Genomic DNA, 15,806 nt, shown 5'->3' with positions numbered 1-15,806 from the left:
AATAATTCATAATTTTTGGCCCACATGTTCCTCTGTTCAGCTGATTGAGGATCAGAAACTAAGATGTTTCAGAACAGTGCATGACTATAACAATTTTTTTCACATTTCCACACTTCCCAAAGTTATTAATAAGTTCAGCAAAGCAGTTTAAAGAGCAGCAACCATTTGCATTAACTGCTTAGACTAGTCTTACAAGTTAGTCATCAAGTTTGATTGGTCATAACTTTTTTATGTTCGTTGCATACAGTGAATCTGATAAACCCTAACTACTTGCTAAGCTGATCAATAATATAATTATTATAGCCTAATTAATGATCCTTTTTTAATTAATGTGCTCCCATAGGCCTAATCTTTCATCAAAAGAACATTCCTTCTCTCCTGCAAAGATATTCCTTTATCTGATTACGTGTTCATTGGTACAAGGGCAGGACAACCTGTCACTCACGTTGTCTGTTTTCACAATTCTTGAATAACACTCACATGAGATCAGTGATAGCAGACCACTACCTAAACCACTATCCAATCAATTGCAGATAGACAAAAAATCCAGCACTACATTTTAATTTTAGTCAAGAAGCCGTTTTATTCACATACACACACGTCACAACTGGGGGTCGGGGAGGGCACTTTAACGGTGTTGGACATATTTAATTAATGTCATAATTCAAAACTTCACATACATTTTCATGAATTCCACATTAATCTGACTGCAAAGTGCATTACAAAACATGAACAATCCAACTTTCTTTTTTTTTTTTCAAAAAAGCAATACAAAAGTTTGAACTTGCATAGTGAGAAGCCTTATTGCTTATGAATAAAAACTCTTTAGTGCATAATGATCAAGGGTAACAACATAATTTAGTAGAATTCCTATAATAGGATCGCAGCAGGAACAATGTAGACGCGATAAGAAGTGCTGAAAAGAAGAAAGTGACAGCACGCCAGGCATCTGTGCGCAGTGCTTTTCTCAGTAACACATTTTCAGCAGGCAGCATGTTGCTTAAACTTAGCATGTAGCCAAGGGACCAGCCGACCGAGTTGTCTTCAGCCTGCAAACCAAAGTAACATGTAAACATTGGCTTGAGAGGATAACTAAACTGCATATAGTGTTGTCTTCCTGGGTGCTTACTTTTCCCTGAAAGGAGATGTGTGGGAAGGACAGATCGCTGAAGCCATATCCATCGATCAGGAGCACCCGCAGAAGAATGGAATCTGCACAGTAATCCCTCAAATGCATATTCCCCTCATCAGGAAACTTCTTTTGCATCTGACAAGGAGGGAGTTAGAAAGAGATATTGCCTGAGGGAATATTTTAAATGTAATCACATTTAAGTTTAATTAAAATTAGTAGCTTTAGTAATATTGCATCAGTTGTTAATGATTCAATCAAACAATGCAGATTGAACATTCTAAATATGCTTTTTTATAGAGTGAGAATGCAAGTTGTCTTGATCCATGAGGTTGTTCTTAGGTTTCCTGGTCAAACATTGACAAGAAACTCATCTTAAAGTCATCTAATGAACTCTATGGAATGGTACCTCCTGAAAGCTCATGTTGCAGACAAAACGGGCAGCGTCCTCTAAATGTGCTGGGGAGGAGATGGTGATGCCTGCAGCATTTTGGAGGAACAAATGAGTGTAGAAAAATGCAGAAAATGCCTGTGCCAAATAAGGAGAGATGGGAATCGTGAAACATTTAACACTTTAAAGTGTTTGATTCACGAAAAAATTACCAGCTCATAAGGGTCATTCCTTCAATAGTCGGACACATTGCACTGTATGTTTTTGAGTCACTAAAAATAACTGATTTAGAGAAACATTTGTTAAGGAGTCATGGTACATGGGTTGTGCTCTGTTTTTGGCTGCGTCCAAAATCACATTCTCTCTTGAGTAGGTACTTATTTTGAACAAGTAATTACTTCACGACCACTAAAAAATATGTTCAATATAGAATGAATATGTGTAGTTTGAATGTAATCTGGATATACTACTTCATTCGCCATGTTGTCATTATCATGTGACCTACAGCATCAGTTACATCGCTTCACTGCCATTCACAAGTCCACTCCTGAGGCCCCATGGGATAGTAAAGTGTACACTCTTCAGAATCTCCCTGGAAGAAGTAGGACATCTGGGTACTTTTTGCCTACTCTATTATGAGTAGGCCTGCTGTGAATTCACTCAAGCACTATATTACCAAAAGTATCGGGACACCCCTCTAAATCATTGAATTTAGATGTTCCAATCCCTTTCATGTGTACAATCAAGCACCTAGTGATGCAGACTGCTTCTACAAACATTTGTGAAAGAATGGGTCGCTACAAAACTCATGCTTTTCTGTCTGACAATCTGATGGACGAATCTGGGTTTGGCGGTTGCCAGGAGAACAGTACTTGCCTCACTGCAGTGTGCCAAATATAAAGTTTGGTGGTGGTGGTGGGGTTGGGGGTTGTGTGGTGTTGTTTTTCAGGGGTTGGGCTTGGCCCCTTAGTTCCAGTGAAAGGAACTCTTAAAGCTTCAGCACACCAAGACATTTTGGAAAATTTCATGCTCCCAACTTTGTGGGAACAGTTTGGGGATGATCCCTTCCTGTTCCAACAAGACTGCGCACCAGTTCGCAAAGCAACGTCGATAAAGCCATGGATAAGTCTGTTTGATGTGGAGGAACTTGACTGTCCTGCACAGAGTCCTGACCTCAATCTGATCGGACACCTTTGGGATTAATTAGAGCGGAGACTCCAAGCCAGGCTATTTTGTCTAACATCAGCGCCTGACCTCACAAATACGCTTCTAAAGAATAGTCAACAATTCCCATAAACACACTCCCTTAAACCTTGTGGAAACCTTTCCTAGAAGAGCCGAAGCTATTATAGGCTGGCATCCCAAACCTTTTGGCAATATAGTGTGCTACTTTTGTCATAAACTGTTTTCCTCCTACTATATAGAATAGAGAAGTATGCAATTTTGGATGCAGTCATACATTTACTTAAAAGAACTGACTCATTTGCTCGAGAATCAGTTTGCATTTGTTGCATGTTTCTGATTTACTAAAAAGAACCGACTCATACAAGTAATTAATTCGGTAGTTGGACCACATTGATTACACTGTATGTTTTTTAATCACTAAAAAGAATTGATTCATTAGAGAGTAATTCTTTAGCAAATTACACTACATTGATTGCACTGTATGTTTTTGCTGAAAAAAGAACCCAACTCATTCATAAGAGTCATACCACACTGATTGTGCTGTATGTTTTTGACTCACTAAAAATAAACTATTTAATAGGCTATTCAATAATCTGTAATCAGACTACTATGGTGGTCGCATTGGCTTTTGTCAAAATATAGATTCAGCGGTGTTGCAATGTCACTGAAGAATGAGTCTTATAGAAAATACAGTATGTTACGTCCGCATATAAGAGAAAGAATGCAAGAGCAAAAACCATTAACCATCATTTGGTCTTCTTTTTTTTTTGATCAAGTCAGTAGAACTTATTTAAAACAATATAATGTAAGTGAATACATAAATATTCTAAATGTTTCATAATAAGCACAATAGAATCTCTTACCATAAAATCGCCTGTAATGTTGGGCTGGAAGACTCCATCAAATGAGCATTTGGAATAAGAACAGTTGTTAAAAGAAAAGAGATGAGTAACATTTCCCAGGCATTGATTGTAGTTTCCGGTGCCCTTTATTTGCAGGTCATCATCAGGTTTAAAGGGGTTTTGTCTTTTATTGCATGGAGTGTCGAACACACTGCCCAGCTTTATGGAGTGACTGTAACCTGCAGGATAGCAGGGGTGGACTATGGAGCTGTCTGAACCCTGAGTCTATAAGACACATAACGAAAGAGAAAACATCAGATAATATACTCTAAAATACTATCACATCAGCTTGTCTGATGGTAATTCACACAACTAGTCTAAAGGTTTGCACTTCACCGTGATCAGATGTGCCAGCAGTCTGAGTAAGACCTGGTCTCGGCCATAACACAGAAAGCTCTGAGTGTAAATCTGATAGTCTTGCCCATACAGCCGCAGTTTCATCAGATTGTCCTTGTTCTCCACTGTTTGTTTAGTCACAAAGGTGATCTGAGTAGAAGCTCCACCTAAGTCCAGTGCACCAACTGTGTCTCTGCCTGGAGACAGCCACTGACCCACAAAACCATACTAGAGAAATTAAGGATTAGAAAGAGAATGTTCATGACATAAAATTATACAGTGGATTTTTTTTTATTAATCAGTTTCTGATATATCAAATAGAACAAATCTTCAGTCCATACCTTGATGTATTTCTCAAGCAGGTAGTTGACTGTGACCCATCCATACGCTCCCTCCTCTTGTCCACTTAAGATAGTGGCGCCTTTGAAGCTGAACGGGTACGTCCTCAGTTTGTCTCCCACTTCCTTCAAAACTTCGTCTGACTCTTTGGGTTTGGTCATACTTTGTGATATGAAAAAGTAGGTTAGTTATCTGTGATCCATTAAGGAACATTCCACTCTATTTAGCACTTTTTTTTAATCCAGAGTATGAACGTATGATGTGAAACAGTACTGCTTTGTTGTTTTTGAAAAAAATGCAAAGTGGACATTAAAGGGTTAGTTCACCCAAAAATGAAATTGATGTCATTAATGACTCATCCTAATGTCGTTCCACACCCGTAAGACCTCCATTCATCTTCGGAACACAGTTTAAGATATTTTATTATTTAGTCAGAGAGCGTATCCAAAAGTATGCACACTATACTGTCCATCTCCAGAAATGGTATAAAAAAATCATCAAAGTCGTCCATATGTGACATCATTTAGTTAATAAGAATCTCTTGAAGCATCGGAAATACATTTTGGTCCAAAAATAACAAAAACTACGACTTTATTCAGCATTTTCTTCTCTTCCTTGTTTGTGTTCAGTTCTCAAATAAAGATTCAAACGGTCATGAATCAGCTGATTGATTCATGATTCGGATCGCGTGTCAAACTGCTGAAATCACGTGACATTGGCGTTCCGAATCATGTATCGATTCACAGTTTGATAACCATTTGAATCTTTATTTGAGAATTGAACACAAACAACAAAGAGAAGACAATGCTGAATAAAGTGGTAGTTTTTGTTATTTTTGGAAGCAAAATGTATTTTCGATGCTTCAAGAGATTCTGACTAACTAACTGATGTCACATATGGACTACTTTGATGATGTTTATTATTCCCTTTCTGGACATGGACAGTATAGTGTGCATACACTTGGTTACTCTCTCAGACTAAATATAAAATCTCTTAAACTGTGTTCCGAAGATAAACGGAGGTCTTACGGGTGTGGAACGGCATTAGGGTGAGTCATTAATGACATCAATTTCATTTTTGATTAAACTAACCCTTTAAGAAAAGCTACAATGATTAACTCATAAGACTATATTCATCATTTGAACAACTTTCTGACTCACTTCAGTAGTCTCATGCCTGCTGTGGCCCCGAGATACACTGGAGTGAGTTTGTGTCTTGACTGTGGGATCTCCTGCACAGCTTTTTCCATGCATTCCTCAAGGCTACGAGCTGCTCCTCCTTTGACACCTGCATAACTGGAGATCCCGCCTCCTGGGCAGGAGAGAGAGGGGAAGGGGGATCAAAAGGAAACTAATTAAATCGAACAAAATCATTTTATTCTGGGGGCTCTTGTCGCTTTTATAGACAGGATAGTGGAAATGTGACGGGAAAATAGGAAGAGAGTGAAAATGGGGCAAGGACTTAATGCAAACCGGTATATCTTAATGCAAGTATTTATAGTATTTATCTGTTGTCTTATATACATTTATGTAGATGTTTTGACCTGAAGTGATGTCCAAACAAGCAAAACAGAAGCATAACAACGAGATAAAATGCAACAGCCAATTCAACTTCTAGTACAGCAAAGTCCATTGAGTGACAGTTGAGCTAGAAGAAGAAAGGTGGTGTCTAAATATTGTGGTTGCTGGTCAGGGGTGCGTTTCCCAAAACCTAGTTGCTAACCTGTTAGCAACTTAGTTGGCTGGCAATGGGAGATTGCATTGCAACCAACAAAGTTGCTAACTTAGTTACACACCAGTTTGTGAGTAATGTACTTTTTTGACCAACGTTTGGTCATTTCTAGCAAGAAATGATTACTGAAGTTATTAAATATTTGTTTTTTATATCATATCACCAAAGCTTGCTCTATTTTGCTGTTGATCATTCAACTGTTATTATGTTTCCTCAGAAGTCTGTCCGAAATCAGTTTCGTGAGGTATCTTTGTGCGTAAACGCTGCCTGAGGAGTCATTGCCTATAAGTCAGCTGCTTAAAGGGTTAGTTCACCCAAAAATGTAATCGATGTCATTAATGACTCACTCTAATGTCGTTCCACGCCCGTAAGACCTCTGTTCATCTTCGGAACACAGTTTAAGATATTTTATATTTAGTCCGAGAGCATATCTAAGTGTATGCACACTTTACTCTCCATGTCCAGAAAGGGAATAAAAACATCATAAAAGTAGTCCATATGTGACATCAGTTAGTTAGTTAGAATCTCGTGAAGCGTCGAAAATACATTTTGGTCCAAAAATGTATTTTCTAACAAAAACTACAACTTTATTCAGCATTGTATTCTCTTCCGCGTTTGTGGTCAATCCTCAAATAAGATTCAAACAGTTGTGAATCAGCTGATTGATTCATGATTCGGATCGCCTGTCAAACTGCTGAAATCACGTGACATGGTCGATCCGAATCATTGATCGATTCACTGATTTGTGACCATTTGAATCTTTATTTGAGGATTGAAAACAATGCTGAATAAACTCGTAGTTTTTGTGATTTTTGGACCAAAATGTATTTTCAATGCTTCAAGAGATTCTAATTAACTAACTGATGTCACATATGGACTACTTTAATGATGTTTATTATTCCCTTTCTGCACATGGACAGTATAGTGTGCATACACTTTGATATGCTCTCGGACTAAATATAAAATATCTTAAATTGTGTTCCGAAGATGAAACGAGGTCTTACGGGTGTGGAACGGCATTAGGGTGAGTCATTAATGACATCAATTTTATTTTTGGGTGAACTAACCCTTTAATATTTCGGATGCAGCCCCTCTGTGCCAGTTTGTTCCCTTGATTAATGATTCTGTTTACCTGTCATTCAATTAACCATCTCATTTACCATCTGTACTCTATTTATACTCCCAGTTTTGTTCAGTTCTTTGTCTGGTCTCATTTTGGTGACGTGGATGTGTTACCTGATATTCTCTTGTAAGTATTTGGTGTATTTTTGGATCACATGAACTATTCTCTTTGTGCTCTTCCTATATACAACCATGTTGCGAAAATATATACTTTTCCTTCTTTTTCCTCCACACTTTATACTGTCTACTCACCCTTTACATGACACTCGTTGTGTTGACTGACTATGCCGGTACCATTCTTCTTGTCTGCTGGCCATTTGTAGATGTACATGGAAGTATGAGTAGATCCAGCATCCAGGACTATTCCATACTGCGGGGGGGAGGGAGAACAGAAGCTAAAACTGCCAGCTGTGGGTATCTGCAGGTCGGAGTAATAAGCGTGCCAAAAGGGTCTTTATAAATGCATAAGTGTTTTAATGTGTTTTATTCCATCCGACCTCACATATTAGAGGTTTGTTTCTGTTGAAGCATTATGTAGCCTAGTTGACACACCCAAACCTTTTGGCATGCCATTTACGGTCTGCAGCTATCCTGTCTTAAAATTGGATTGAAGCTAAGGCAAAACATTTTTTACAATTCACAAATAAATGATATGGCACTCACAATATTTTAATTATTGTCTTTAATTCAACTGTTCTTTCAAAACTGCTTTTACTTTTTTTTTTAATAAGAGCTTTATTTGTAAAAATTGATTTAATGTTTCTGATCTGTTTGTAGCAGGACTCAGGAGCAACATAAATCATAATTCAAAAGAAGCCAGCCAGACAGTCATTAAAGGGTTAGTTCACCCCAAAATGAAAAATCTGTCAATAATTACTTACCCTAATGTCGTTTGACACCCATAAGACCGTTCATCTTCTGAACACAAATAAAGATATTTTTCAAATCTGATGGCTCCATGACACCAATGTTATTTCCTCTCTCAAGGCCCATAAAAGGCACTGAAGACGGCTACAACGCCCAACGCCCAACGCCCAAATAATTTTATGAAGAAGATAACAGTTTTTGTGCGCAACTGCAACCCGATCACACATAAATGTGTATAAATAGTACGAGTGTGCAATGTCGTGGAATGTATACGCCAAAACTAATTTTGGCGTGCATATGATACGCTGTTTTTCGCGTGCATATGAGACGCACTTTATGGCGTATATATGACACGCGCTTGGGTAGGTTTAGGGTGGTGGGGTGGGGGGTTCGTATGTATAATACGCCATAAAATGCGTATCATATGCACGCGAAAAACAGCGTGCCATAGACACGCCAAAATGAGTTGTGGCGTATACATTCCACGACATTGCACACTCGATTCACACCAGTTTAAAACGTTGTTTTGAAATCAGCCAGTAACTATGTAAGTCGTGATTTAGGTTTTTTTGCTCACAAAACTATTCTCGTCAGTAATTAATGACACATTTTTCATTTTTGGTTGAACTAAAGCTTCAGTGGCTGCGTGCCAGAAGATTCCCATTGACAGATATAAAAAAAATTCTTCCTAGAATCAAATCTAATCAGCTCAAACATTATTTTGCTGGACAGTCTTGTGTCAGTCTTTGTCGGATTTACAGCCTATTTTACAAATGAACAGCAAAAAAATATCATTACCATGAGCTGAGCTGATTCTTTGACGTCTTCAGGGTTGATGACGAGGAGAAGGATGCCTATAAATGAAATAACTAGAATTACAAACGCGGCGCATATTTGCAACTGCATTATAATCTATTTCAAACAAAAACACAGTGACATTTGCTGACCGACTAGTCAGACTATAGCCAGGTTGGCACAGAAACTTTTGATGTTTGACACGTTAACACTAAAGTAAACCGACCCGTCAGACCTGTTTGGGCATGCAAACTATATCAAGAACAGACATTGATTGAAAGTCTGACTGCGTGAAGTGTGCACTTGTTTTGTGGCAATACTGATTTAAAAAAAAATATATAGATAGCCTGTAATCTGTGCTGTAAAACGGTTCCTGACTCATTCCTCCAAAACACCCCAGTGAGATTCAATAATGCAGGCCATTGGAGATGTTCAACTTCACTTTCATTTTCATCAAAGTCAAACCACCCCGCCAGCAGTTTTGCTGTGTATTGGAGCATTATTATCATGATACATAGCACCACCTTCAGGTTACAAACCATTGGGTACACTTGGTAGTCCGTGGCTGTGACACACCCATCTAGAACAAAAACTGGGCCTAGGTAATATTATGATATTGCAGCCCAAACCATCAACCTGTGCAATAGTCCAGGATATGGGAATAAAGAGGATGAGGTTGGACTCATTAAAGAGCAATACATGTTTCTCAGTGTCCATAGCGCAAGTTTCTGCTGCGGGCACAAAACTGTTTAGCACTGGGATGAGTAAGCAAAGGTTAGAAGCCCAACCATGAACATTAAACCTTTTTTATTTTATTTTATTTTATTTTATACAATCCAGTTTAGTACCGTGACATTGAAATCTCAACTGCACATGGACATGGACACCTCGTGCATCAACAGTTACTCCTGTTGAATGTTGTTCATCCTGTGGATTCCGGACACTGACTTTCTCTCCTGTAGTGTACCAACAACTACCCAAACCCTTAAACACAACCCTCACAGAAAACAGCATTTTTACAATTGATATAAGATCATGTGACACTGAAGACTGAAGTAATGGATGCTGACAATTCACCATTTATTGACAGGAATAAAATATATAACAACATTAATTTAAATTGTAAAAATATTTCACAGTATTACTGTTTTCTGTTTGTTTTTTTGTTTGATTTTTTACTGTATTTTTGATTAAATAAATTTAAGAGACTACTTTAAAAAACTTAAAAAAAAACCTTAATGTTTCCAAACTTTTGACCAGTACTGCATGTGTATGTACATGCATAACATTATTACCAACATATTGACCAAAATTCATCCTGAATGATATCTGATAAATCATTCAGAAAATGATAACTTCAGCTTATTGCATCTAAAAGTGAATCTAAAGGCAATTGAACGATAGGGTGTCCTAACTGTGTCACCCATGAAACCCATTTTCATCTTGACTTATTTAATAAAAAATAAAGTGTAATATGTCAAGGGTTGCTGTCCTTGTTGTTGAGGTTTTATTTTACAGATTTTAAAACCTGCCAAGCACTAGATTATTTTTATGTCCTGATCCAGAAAACCATGGAATTCCTAACATTTTCACATTTCATACACATATATATTTATTCACTCACACACTTGTAAGTGACAGCAAGAGAAATGTCACAAATTATGTGACCTAAAAGTGTCTGGATGTCAGAGACAAACTGACATCAAACAATACACAAACACAAATGTTCTAGTCAAGCATACAAACAAACACTAGGTGGCGCTAGAGCAAACATGTTTTGTCTATCATTATAATCAGGACTCATATAAACAATATACATTTTGAAAACTACTATACATATAAATTCAGCATATTCTTTTTTTTCTTCTTTTTTTATACACAGGACATCTTGTAAGATTCAATCATTGGGCCAATGGGGTAAATCGTATGAAAAAAGACATTGGCTTTTAAGATAGAGATTTATTCCATTTTATTTATATTTCCTTGTGGATCTCCTTCTCTACTACCTAAACTAAAATACCATGTATAATGATTTACAAGTGGAGAGGCACATTAAAGAACTTGATTATATTCCAAAAAGTGTGCAGGCATACAAATCATTTTCTGTTTTCTTTTAAAGTTATATCTGTGGTCTTTTATTCTTTGATTAGATAGGACAGCGTAGATGATACAGAAAACAATGAGGAGAGAGAGGGGAAGATGACATCAAGGCTATTGCTCCAGTAAAGAAATATAAAAGTGATTAATAGATTTTGTCCTGTGTTTCAGTTCTTTGAAACTGGAAATTTAGGCAGGGCGTATCAAAGGACCCATCTTTTTTAATAGCCAGTAGTCTTTAGTTACAATTTGCTACTTAGTAGCAGGGAGTGTTGCACAAGATGAGTCATCAATATTTTCCAAAAGTAAATTTTGTCAATATTTAAGAGTCGGACTAGGAGTGCACAGGCTTCAAAGCTAAGAGACAGACTAAAAGCCAAAAGCTTTGAGCATTCTGTTTGTTACCTGTATTTTATTGTTATCAACAAAATGTCTCACAGAAAAATTTGTAAACACATAAGCTTATTTAATATTACAAAAGCATTTACAAGTCGGCAGGAGTAGAAGCAGGCAATAGTACAGTTTCCAAATCATTCATTCTTGATTCTCAACTTCAAGATTTTCCATTTTGAATATTTTCAGAGCCTCCGACTTTGTATTATACAGCACACAATCATATTTCTCAAATAAATCTATCCGGTTTTAAAACAACAGCTCCTGATTCATTAAATGGTGTTAAGGCACAGCACATAATCTTACCTAAAAATGTACATTCAACATTATGAACAGACAAAGTTAGTAAGCAGTAATAACATGTTTTACACAAAATGTTTTATGTCTCTTATAAAATTATATTGTATATAAAAATGTGCTTGATAAGAAATAGGTTATTAAAATGTTGAAATTTAATACCAGAAGTTCTTTGTGCATCCTTGCTAGGGACAGTGGATAATGAAGTACACAGGGAGCGATATAACTTGTTCGTTATTAAAGGACATTGTCAGTGTCTTTCTTACGGATGGCTCGCAACAGAAAAAATAACGCCATGATAAGAAGGATTGAAAAGAGGAAGATCACCAAACTCCAGCCGCCTGAGCTCAGTGATTTTCTCAGTAAAATATCTTCAGCAGGCATCAGGTTGCTTAGGCTTAGCATGTAGCCAAGGGACCAGCCGACAGATGTGTCTCCCGCCTGCAAAAAAAAGCAACACGTTGACATTTTCTTGACCTAGAGGGGGCCATAATGCTTAAATGAACATGAAAAAGCTTTACTTCTGTAAAGTGATAAATATACTTTTTAAATCAAAAATACATTGAAATGTAATACTTGATTTTGGCTAGGCAGTGAATACTACTCTCCATATGACATATTTGAAGGGAAAGGGTTTAAAAATGATGGCTTGGGGATGTCAAAAAGAAATGTTGTGCACCTATAAATGGGGAATGTGTGTTAAGACAGTAAATGGAGTCAATTTTGCCAAATAGATCTTGTTACCTCCTTTTGGAAGAAGATGTTTGCGAAGGAGAGATTATCAAAACCATATCCTTTGGTCAGGAGCACCTTCACAAAGACAGAGACTGCGCAATAGTCCTTTAGACGGTTTCCCTGATCCGGATCCTTATTTGATATCTAGGACAAAGAGAGTGAGAGAGAAAAGTGAGTGGAAGAGGTCAAGTACTTTAAAGTATACCCTCGAAAACAAAGTTTGTTTTTTAGGGTCCTCAAGAATAGGTGTTCATGCTAGAATGTTCAATGTTAATTTTCTCAGTAACTAAATCAGCTTACTATCATCTCAAAAATACTGCAAGAATTAGATGCTTTGTTTCCAGACAAGACTTGACATGACAAGAAACTTGTTCATGTTTTCGTCACTAGCAGGGTGGACTATTGTAATGGACTCCTCACTGGCCTTCTTAAAAATACCATTAGACAGCTGCAGCTCATACAGAATGCTGCTGCCAGGATCCTGAGCGGAACCAGACAATGTGACCACAGCATACCAGTCCTCAGGTCTTTACACTGGCTTCCAGTTACATATAGGATCAATTTTAAAGTATTATTACTGGTATATAAATCACTCAATGGTCTATCAATGGACCTCAGTACATTGTAGATATCCTCAAAGAATATAAACCAGAACACTTAGATCATTAGGATCAAATTCGCGCAAAGCAAGGAGAGTCTGCTTATAGCTATTATGCCAGCCACAGCTGGAACCGGCTTCCAGAAGAGATCAGATGTGAAGCAACTTTCAAATCCAGACTCAAAACACATCTTTATAGCTACGCATTTACTGAATGCACTCTGTCCGAACTGCTTGCACTTTATTTTATGTTTCAATTTAACCTTGTTTTTATTTTTACAAATTTAACCAAATTTGGGGAGGTGGGGTAGCGTCGTTAAGAAGTTTCTGGAAGAGAATTTGAGATCACGTGGGTGAATGCAGCGAAGTTAAGACGTTTCTGAAAGAGAAATTGAAACTGCGTGGGTGATTAATCAGAGCGCCTCAGTCAGTAATGCTCTGTTTGGTCAATGTTGTGATTGGTCAACAGCTTTAAACATGTTTTGGATATGTCACAATCCCCTACCAACACACTACTAATGTAACTCAGCTAGCCCACATCTTTTTTTTTTTGCATATGCCTTGGGTGGGAATTATTTAAATGAGAAATACCGAGAGTGTACACTCCCTGAGGCATTTTAGGGGGGTGCTTACTGATATAGAGAATAACTCCCCTTGGAGTGGATTTTGTGCTTTGTAACTTTGCAGACCTTTTCAAACGCAACATTGCACACTAAGGAAAGTTGAAAATGTAATTTAAAAAAAATATTAGAAAAAGCATAGCATTTTTTCCCATGGAACATTTTTCCATGGGAAAAAATAAACTTGGCTAAACAGATCTATTTATTCAGTATTCATTCAATTGCTTATAATTAATTAAACACAACTGTACATATTATTATCATAATATTATCAAGGATAAAGTAAGTTCTCTTAATCTGAGACTCAATCACTGGTCGATTGCTGAGATACGGGGAAAGTCATCTCAGAATAGCAGGGCTCAAAATGAACTCTTACGAGATGGTACCTCCTGAAAGCTCATGTTGCAGACGACACGGGCAGCGTCCTCTAAATGTGCTGGAGATATGATGGTGATGCCTGCAGCGTTTTGAAGAAAGGAATGGGTGTAGAAAAATGCAGAAAATGCCTGTGCCAGAAAAAGAAAGAGAAAGAAGGCTGATGGAGAGGGAGATTGCGTAATCACAATAATGACACACAAGTGCCCAGAAGATGAATTTATGATTTATTTTAATGCTTTGAGCTGTCCCACTTAATAACTGCTTACACATCACCACAGCCATCCCCCACCAGTAAAGACATTAATGTTGCCTAAGGCATTAAGTTTAAATTATACACTCTAGAATCTCTTACCATAAAATCGCCTGTAATGTTGGGCTGGAAGACTCCATCAAATGAGCATTTGGAATAAGAACAGTTGTTAAAAGAAAAGAGATGAGTAACATTTCCCAGGCATTGATTGTAGTTTCCAGTGCCCTTTATTTGCAGGTCATCATCAGGTTTAAAGGGGTTTTGTCTTTTATTGCATGGAGTGTCGAACACACTGCCCAGCTTTATGGAGTGACTGTAACCTGCAGGATAGCAGGGGTGGACTATGGAGCTGTCTGAACCCTGAGTCTATAAGACACATAACGAAAGAGAAAACATCAGATAATATACTCTAAAATACTATCACATCAGCTTGTCTGATGGTAATTCACACAACTAGTCTAAAGGTTTGCACTTCACCGTGATCAGATGTGCCAGCAGTCTGAGTAAGACCTGGTCTCGGCCATAACACAGAAAGCTCTGAGTGTAAATCTGATAGTCTTGCCCATACAGCCGCAGTTTCATCAGATTGTCCTTGTTCTCCACTGATTGTTTAGTCACAAAGGTGATCTGAGTAGAAGCACCGCCAAAGTCCAGTGCACCAACTGTGTCTCTGCCTGGAGACAGCCACTGACCCACAAAACCATACTAGAGAAATTAAAGAGAAAAATGTATGGTAAAGCCAAGTAACAGGTCTTTATTAAAGAACATTAAGATGTTATGAGATACACAATATGTCTAACCATATACCTTGATGTATTTCTCAAGCAGGTAGTTGACTGTGACCCATCCATACGCTCCCTCCTCTTGTCCACTTAAGATAGTGGCGCCTTTGAAGCTGAACGGGTAGGTCTTCAGTTTGTCTCCCACTTCCTTCAAAACCTCGTCTGACTCTTTGGGTTTGGTAATTCTTTGAGATATGATCAAATATATTAAAATTTCACTTTCAATTATACCTTCATATCTGTCACAATAACCGATTGGAATGATCCGGATATCCACTAGAGGGCACTCCTCCCCAGACCATTGTCATTCCACCATGAACTGCATTTCCCAGAATCCTTTGCCCAAACTATAATCACTGATTAATTTCAGCTGTTTCTCATTTACCCTTGTTAACGGTCTATATAAAACTGGTGTTATGAACAGCTCTGAGACTTTGGATTGGAATCAAAATTCAGCATTTTTATAAAGGGTAAGCCAATAAATTGATGTCATTCAATTACATGCAATGCAAAATTCCAAAACAAACACCAGGCAGGAATCTCAGGCAAAAAGGTAGTGATGGCCAAATGAAGCGTTTCAAAGCATTATTGCTTTCTGATACAATTGTGTCGAAAATGGTTCGTTACTCGAAGCTTCATTCAGATAGAAATTGCAGCACCATCTCCTGGTGAAGTAAATGTAATGCAACAAAGCTGACAACCATAAAATGCAAGTAGGCTTATGTTCACGCCCCGTTTATACCGGGTTTACCGAGGCGATCGAAGCTGAAACAGTGTTAGTGCTGTGAAGCTTGTTTATGTAGGTACATTTTACAGATACTGAGGAATTTCATGTGTTCACCTTGATAATAAAACATTA

General features: G+C 37.6%; 2 protein-coding genes across 5 annotated transcripts in view; both read right to left on the bottom strand.

Annotated features, from left to right (window-relative positions):
• Nucleotides 1–578: 578 nt before the first annotated feature.
• LOC137071148 (ectonucleoside triphosphate diphosphohydrolase 2-like) overlaps nucleotides 579–15,806 on the bottom strand; it is an 18,090-nt gene continuing 2,862 nt past the window's right edge. The window contains exons 2-10 of one of the 2 annotated variants that reach the window (XM_067438874.1): nucleotides 8,801–8,856; nucleotides 7,388–7,505; nucleotides 5,443–5,593; nucleotides 4,285–4,444; nucleotides 3,944–4,171; nucleotides 3,569–3,832; nucleotides 1,539–1,658; nucleotides 1,130–1,267; nucleotides 579–1,049 (exon numbers count right to left, since the gene is read on the bottom strand). In XM_067438874.1, coding sequence (XP_067294975.1) covers nucleotides 840–1,049; nucleotides 1,130–1,267; nucleotides 1,539–1,658; nucleotides 3,569–3,832; nucleotides 3,944–4,171; nucleotides 4,285–4,444; nucleotides 5,443–5,593; nucleotides 7,388–7,505; nucleotides 8,801–8,803 — 1,392 coding nt within the window. In that variant the 5' untranslated portion in view covers nucleotides 8,804–8,856 and the 3' untranslated portion in view covers nucleotides 579–839. Of the gene's footprint in view, nucleotides 1,050–1,129; nucleotides 1,268–1,538; nucleotides 1,659–3,568; nucleotides 3,833–3,943; nucleotides 4,172–4,284; nucleotides 4,445–5,442; nucleotides 5,594–7,387; nucleotides 7,506–8,800; nucleotides 8,994–15,806 lie in introns of those variants that run through there. The other variant, XM_067438872.1, reaches the window with a different exon arrangement.
• entpd2a.1 (ectonucleoside triphosphate diphosphohydrolase 2a, tandem duplicate 1) overlaps nucleotides 11,338–15,806 on the bottom strand; it is a 23,988-nt gene continuing 19,519 nt past the window's right edge. For all 3 annotated transcript variants that reach the window (XM_067438870.1, XM_067438871.1, XM_067438869.1), the window contains 6 exons: nucleotides 14,973–15,132; nucleotides 14,643–14,870; nucleotides 14,268–14,531; nucleotides 13,924–14,043; nucleotides 12,329–12,463; nucleotides 11,338–12,025 (listed from right to left, as the gene is read on the bottom strand). In XM_067438870.1, the coding sequence (XP_067294971.1) occupies nucleotides 11,822–12,025; nucleotides 12,329–12,463; nucleotides 13,924–14,043; nucleotides 14,268–14,531; nucleotides 14,643–14,870; nucleotides 14,973–15,132 (1,111 nt within the window). In that variant the 3' untranslated portion in view covers nucleotides 11,338–11,821. The remainder of the gene's footprint in view (nucleotides 12,026–12,328; nucleotides 12,464–13,923; nucleotides 14,044–14,267; nucleotides 14,532–14,642; nucleotides 14,871–14,972; nucleotides 15,133–15,806) is intronic.

Source organism: Pseudorasbora parva, chromosome 3 (assembly GCF_024679245.1).
Source record: "Pseudorasbora parva isolate DD20220531a chromosome 3, ASM2467924v1, whole genome shotgun sequence".
Lineage (NCBI taxonomy): Eukaryota > Metazoa > Chordata > Actinopteri > Cypriniformes > Gobionidae > Pseudorasbora > Pseudorasbora parva.
The sequence above is the reverse complement of the archived record's forward strand: the minus strand, read 5'-3'. Positions and strand labels throughout refer to the sequence as shown.